Raw genomic sequence first — 5454 nt, 5'->3', positions numbered from 1 at the left:
ACAACCACGTCTTGTCCATCTTGATCATCTCTCTGCCTCATAGCATAAGCGCGTGCAGTAGTCCTCTGTCCACTAGCTTGATTAGCTCTACTTGTACCTGCGACTTGGGTGTTTTTAGGTCTTGCACCTCTATTAGTTTGAGGAGGATTAATAAAAGTCTTATGAATTGAGCCTTGAGCTTTCAAGGAAGGAGCATTTTTAGGATTAGGATAGTCCTTCACTTTATGATCAAAGCTCCCACAATTGAAACATGCACCAGAAGCTCTCCTGCAAGTACCATAATGATTCTTTCCACTTTGTGGACAAGTGGGAACACGAGGCTTGCCTTGGCCATAATTTGGAGTGCTAGCTATAGAAAATTCTGATCTGTTTTGCTTTTGTTGAGGTGGCCTGTTAAAACTACCAGCCTTAGAATCATCAAACCTTCCCCTTTTGGATGGACCACCAAAATCTGGTCTAGGCTTTCAGAATTTGTTTTCATTTCTACTAGCTTCTTCTTTATCAAGTCGTTTCCAAGTAAAAGAAGCAAACACTAACTTACAAAAGTTCTCATGTTGTAGGATCGCCACATTCTTCCTAATGGAATCATTTAAACCGTCTTCAAATTTCCTGCACTTGTCTTTTTCCTCTTTAATAATACCTATAGCATAACGAGAGAGCCTTAGAAATATTTATTGGTACTCAGCAATAGACATGCCTCATTGCCTTAAATTCAAAAACTCCTTTCTCTTTACATAACAATAAGCATGTGGGACATACTTCATACAAAATTCCTTAAGAAAATCATCCCAAGTAAGAATAGGAGGTTTTACCTTGGAATTCGGAACACTTACCCACCAATCATAAGAATCCTTTTGTAATAGTGAAATAGAATACTTAATTTTGGCAACATCTCAACACTCCAACTGCTCAAACACCCTCTCCATGCGCTCCAGCCATTGTTCAACATCAGTGGGATCATCAGTGCCTTCAAACTCCACTCCACCCATTTTCCTCATTTTCTCAAAGTTAATCGTTAGGATCATGCATCTATTCAGCCATGTGGTGAAACAATTCAGCCATTTGTTGAAAAGGAGGATTCACGGCTTGAGAACCATGACTCATATGAGGATGTGAACTAGCTCTTACACCCTGATGGTTTCCCAGTTCAGACCCACTAGTGTGGGGAACATATTGATTCGAGAAATACTCTCCAACCCTTGTAGTGCATGGGTTGGGAAACAGACGCACCCGAACCTTCACGAGCAACATCTATAGGTCGGTCAGAAAAAGAGGCCATAACTTAGTTCCTTCAAAAGAGTAGATCACATTGCATTAGGGACATGTACTTGATGCATGTGAACTCTACCTGCAATAAAAATATGAGAAAGCGAACAAGTATACAAGTAATTCACATCAAAACTCCATGTAAGTGAAAAAGAACCATAAATACAACCTTTTCAAAAGCGAACAAGTAATTCACAACAAAAGTCCTAGAACCACAAACCTAGGCTCTGCTACCAACACTTGTAGGGAACCTTTCGGAAGGATACTACCAGTCAATAAGGAATCTACTTTAATACTTGCGACATCTAAAAGAGATTAATGTAGGGAGTATTGAATAAAGTCTAGTAGGGTGATTAGGTTCAAAAAATGAAGAAGTTATGGATGTGCATCGTGCCCATTTAAACATTCAGTTGCGTCAAATTAAAACTTCGTAGAATTTTAACTTATGGTGGAAAAACCCTTCCAAGATAATCAAAGCAATTAACTAACGAGATTTTCATGCATACATTATCCTCACATTTCGAAACGATATAAAACGGATATTACCAACTTCTGAATACCAAAATTAGACATTTCATGCTTCACCCAAACATTAAAAACAAATAGTAAGTTTAGTATATTACAAGACTAGAGTTTACACACCCAAAAGAACAAAACATATAGCAAAACTTATTACAACCCATGGCGACATGATCAAAGTAGCCCTCAAAATTTCATGCAAATATACAACACATAGATTATGTACAAGTCCAAAGGTTTATACAAAATATAGATGCCTATATGCAAATGCGATCTTCCTTAAGGCTCTCAAAATTCCCATCTCTAATGGCCAGCTTCATAATCGTCTCGAACATTCCCTATGATAGAAACAACTATCGCTAAGCATATAGCTTAGTGGTGTAAAAACTATAGGTTCGGAGCCGTTAGATTCACCAAGCTACCTTTTTCTAGTCATGGGAAACACAATTGAATATAATAAATAAATCAAGTAAATAATATATAAAGAGTGTCAAGTTCGATATTTAAAGTCCAAATGTCAAGAACGCTCAGAGCATCATTCTCCAAGAGACTCAACAACAAGGCTCGCCCAATATATACATCATGTCGTCACACCAAGCACAAACATGTATCAAGAAGGGCCGACGCCCTGTATCAAGAAGGGTGAATCCCAATATTTAAGAGAACCAAGAACCATATTAAAAATGGCTTTCCAGTTCGTACTTAAAAAGGACAACTTCCATCCTTAAGATGGACTAAAAATCCATAGTCAAGATGGCAAATGATCCGAATCAAGAGTCATGTCAATAGTGACAAAGTCACACTCACAAGAAGGACAAGGTACCAACAAGAGTGCCAAGTGATCAAACAATCTGTACAAGTGGGCGAGTTACACAAGTGTCTTTAATGTATTAAAGACAACAACACGACAATGCAAACTTACAAGAGTTAACCAAGGTACCAAGATAAACATTCAGATATACCAGCAGGTAAAAAGATTACAAGTACAAGTTTATACCCAAACCTCAGTCTTTAGCTTAGAAACAGTCAAACACAACTTCAAGAGTTCAAACTGTAGACCAACCAACGAATCAAGGTCCTCAACTTCTTCAAGAGTTCAAACCTTAAAAATAAAATTAAATAACTTCTTCAATTCCTAGAAGCTCAATAATGTTAATGTAAAACAAGATTATTATCACAAGTAAGCTTCACCTATACAAATACGACTACGCTTCCAAAACAGTGATTCTGGACAATCTAGTACACCATGTCGCAACTTAGTTTTGAAAAGAAAAAAGGCAAAAGTGGACTTTATATCCTTCATGAAATATGTAGGTACATCTCTTAAGGTAGCAAATAACCAAGAATCATCGCAAAATATATTATGTACAAAAAGATTTATTCAAAACACTAACAGTTGTTCATACATGATTTTAAATTCTAAAATTTGGACAGAACTTGTCCTATGTTGCCTCCATATGTTGAATCGATAACAGCTAAATTAGACTTGTACATAAACATAAGAATTGTAGGTATACGAATTAGATTTCCAAATCATATTTATTCACTGAAAAATAGGTTCTACACAACGAGATATTCGAAAGGTACTAAGCACTACTTAGCTAAAAAAAATAGATTTCGACTACTCACCAAAGGGAAGGGTGTGTCTCGAAATCCAGCAAAAAGGACCAAAGTTTTCTTGAAATTTTGAGAGTAATATGGTTAGAGGAAGTCTACAGGTTTCTTAGAGTTAAAGAACACGAATTCTTATAGAGGAGGTGTGAAAATATATCTTATAAAAGTGATATTTATCACTTACTAGATATAGCCAAAAGTAAAAGGTTGGCTGCCCAAAAGTAAAAGGTTTGCTTCCTAAAAGTATACATATATACCAATATGTATATACCTCACCTCCCTTTAAAGTTATAGATAATTCCAACTAGAATGTTACGTAAATACCCTAAAACAATCCCTTAAATGACTGTCTCAATTTATGTTAAGGAAGTTTGCAAATATGACAAAAATTTAAGTTCCCAAAACGAGAATAAAACATATTGTAGTAATTAAGCAACGGTTGATAGACATGTGACTCTTGGTTAGTATTTTGGGGTGTTACATACTATGTCAGCGATAGTCTAACCTATAGCTTTGATATGTCTTCTCCACACCTTGATGAGCAATTTTACTTGTCATTCAAACAAAGTAGCTGCAATGATCACGGGTAAAGTGTTATTTGCCCCCAAGAAGGCATATCGGAGATGGGAGGGAAGTACTTTCAACTCCAAATTCGGTGGTTCTTTTGTTGATGGCTTTGCGGCAGGACTTTCTCAATCTTTAAGATCAATATCCAGCCTCAATGGAGTCTTAGAATAATCCTCCATGCCTGAGAGCCCAACTAGTACCTCTTCGTAGCCTTAAACTTCGAACTCATCATAGTTAGCAAGCACAACTTCAAGTGGTTCACTAATACATATCAAATGGCTCAAACTAGCCACCGACTCATCAATAACATCAATAGTAGAGACCACATGAATATCAGTTGGGTGCTTCATTGACTTACAAACATCAAAAGTTACTTCATCTTCGTTCACCTGGAACTTCAATTCTCTGCTTTCAACATCCACTAACGCTCTCCCAGTTGCCAAGAATGGTCTTCCCAAAATAATGAAAATTTCAGCATCTATCTCACAATCGAGAATGACAAAATCAGCCGGGAAAATGAATTGGTCAACCTTTAACAATATGTCATATAGTATCCCTACAGGATGCTTGATAGATCGATATGCCATCAAAATCCTCATTGTTGTGGACATTGGTTCACCCAATCCAAGTTGCTTATAGATTTTGTATGGCATTAGGTTTATACTTTCTCCAAAATCACATAGAGCCTTGGCGAATTTGAGCATACCGATAGTGCAAGGAATGGTGAAGGCTCTGGGATCTTCTTTCTTTTTTATTTTCTCATTAGTCATAATTGCACTAGAACTATGAGAAACTTCAATTGTTTCAAAGTCCAAGCTTATTTTCTTGGTGACTCGCTCTTTCATGAACTTGGCATAACCCGACATCTCCAACAATGCTTCCACTAGAGGGATATTAATCGATAATGTCTTGAACACCGATAAATTTTTCTTGAACTTCTCATCCTCATTCTTTTTTTTGAGGCGTTGGGGAAATAGAAGAGATATATTGGGTAAAGGTTGAACAACTTTTGGGATTTCATTATGTTTCTCCACATATTTTTTGTGTCTCTTTGGCAATGCTTTGATGGATGGGTATTTCTTCCTCCTCCATACCTTTGTCTTCTTCATTATTGTCTGCCACCTCGGCTATCACTACTTTCCCCACTACGAGTAACCACAACCAGACTTCTATCACCATTTTCTTTCATAATACTTGGCTCCAATTGCGCTGAAAGTAAACTCAACCGATCTTCAAGTAGTTTGATTGCATCTGCATGAGAGTTCACTCTAGTATTCAATGATGAAAAAATAGCCTTCATTCATTTTAGCAAGTCATCCGAACCTTCAACTTTGTCAAGGATGCGAGATAGCAAGTCATTCACCCGGGGAGTACTTAAACTCCGTTTAGACTTCGGACTTTCACTCGATTGAGTGTGGTCTTCTTCATTATCATCTTCTCTTCTCTAATAGTCACTTTGCTCAGCCCATCCTTGATGATATTTTCTTT

General features: G+C 37.0%; 1 protein-coding gene across 1 annotated transcript; it reads right to left on the bottom strand.

Moving 5' to 3' along the window:
• Nucleotides 1–4178: 4178 nt before the first annotated feature.
• LOC107058197 (uncharacterized) lies at nt 4179–5075 on the bottom strand. Its single transcript, XM_015303614.1, has one exon. The coding sequence runs from the start codon at nt 5073–5075 to the stop codon at nt 4179–4181; it is 897 nt and encodes a 298-aa protein (XP_015159100.1).
• Nucleotides 5076–5454: the final 379 nt, after the last annotated feature.

The sequence above is a fragment of the Solanum tuberosum genome, unplaced genomic scaffold (assembly GCF_000226075.1).
Source record: "Solanum tuberosum cultivar DM 1-3 516 R44 unplaced genomic scaffold, SolTub_3.0 scf00002, whole genome shotgun sequence".
NCBI lineage: Eukaryota > Viridiplantae > Streptophyta > Magnoliopsida > Solanales > Solanaceae > Solanum > Solanum tuberosum.
This window is presented reverse-complemented; position numbering and strand designations above follow the sequence as displayed.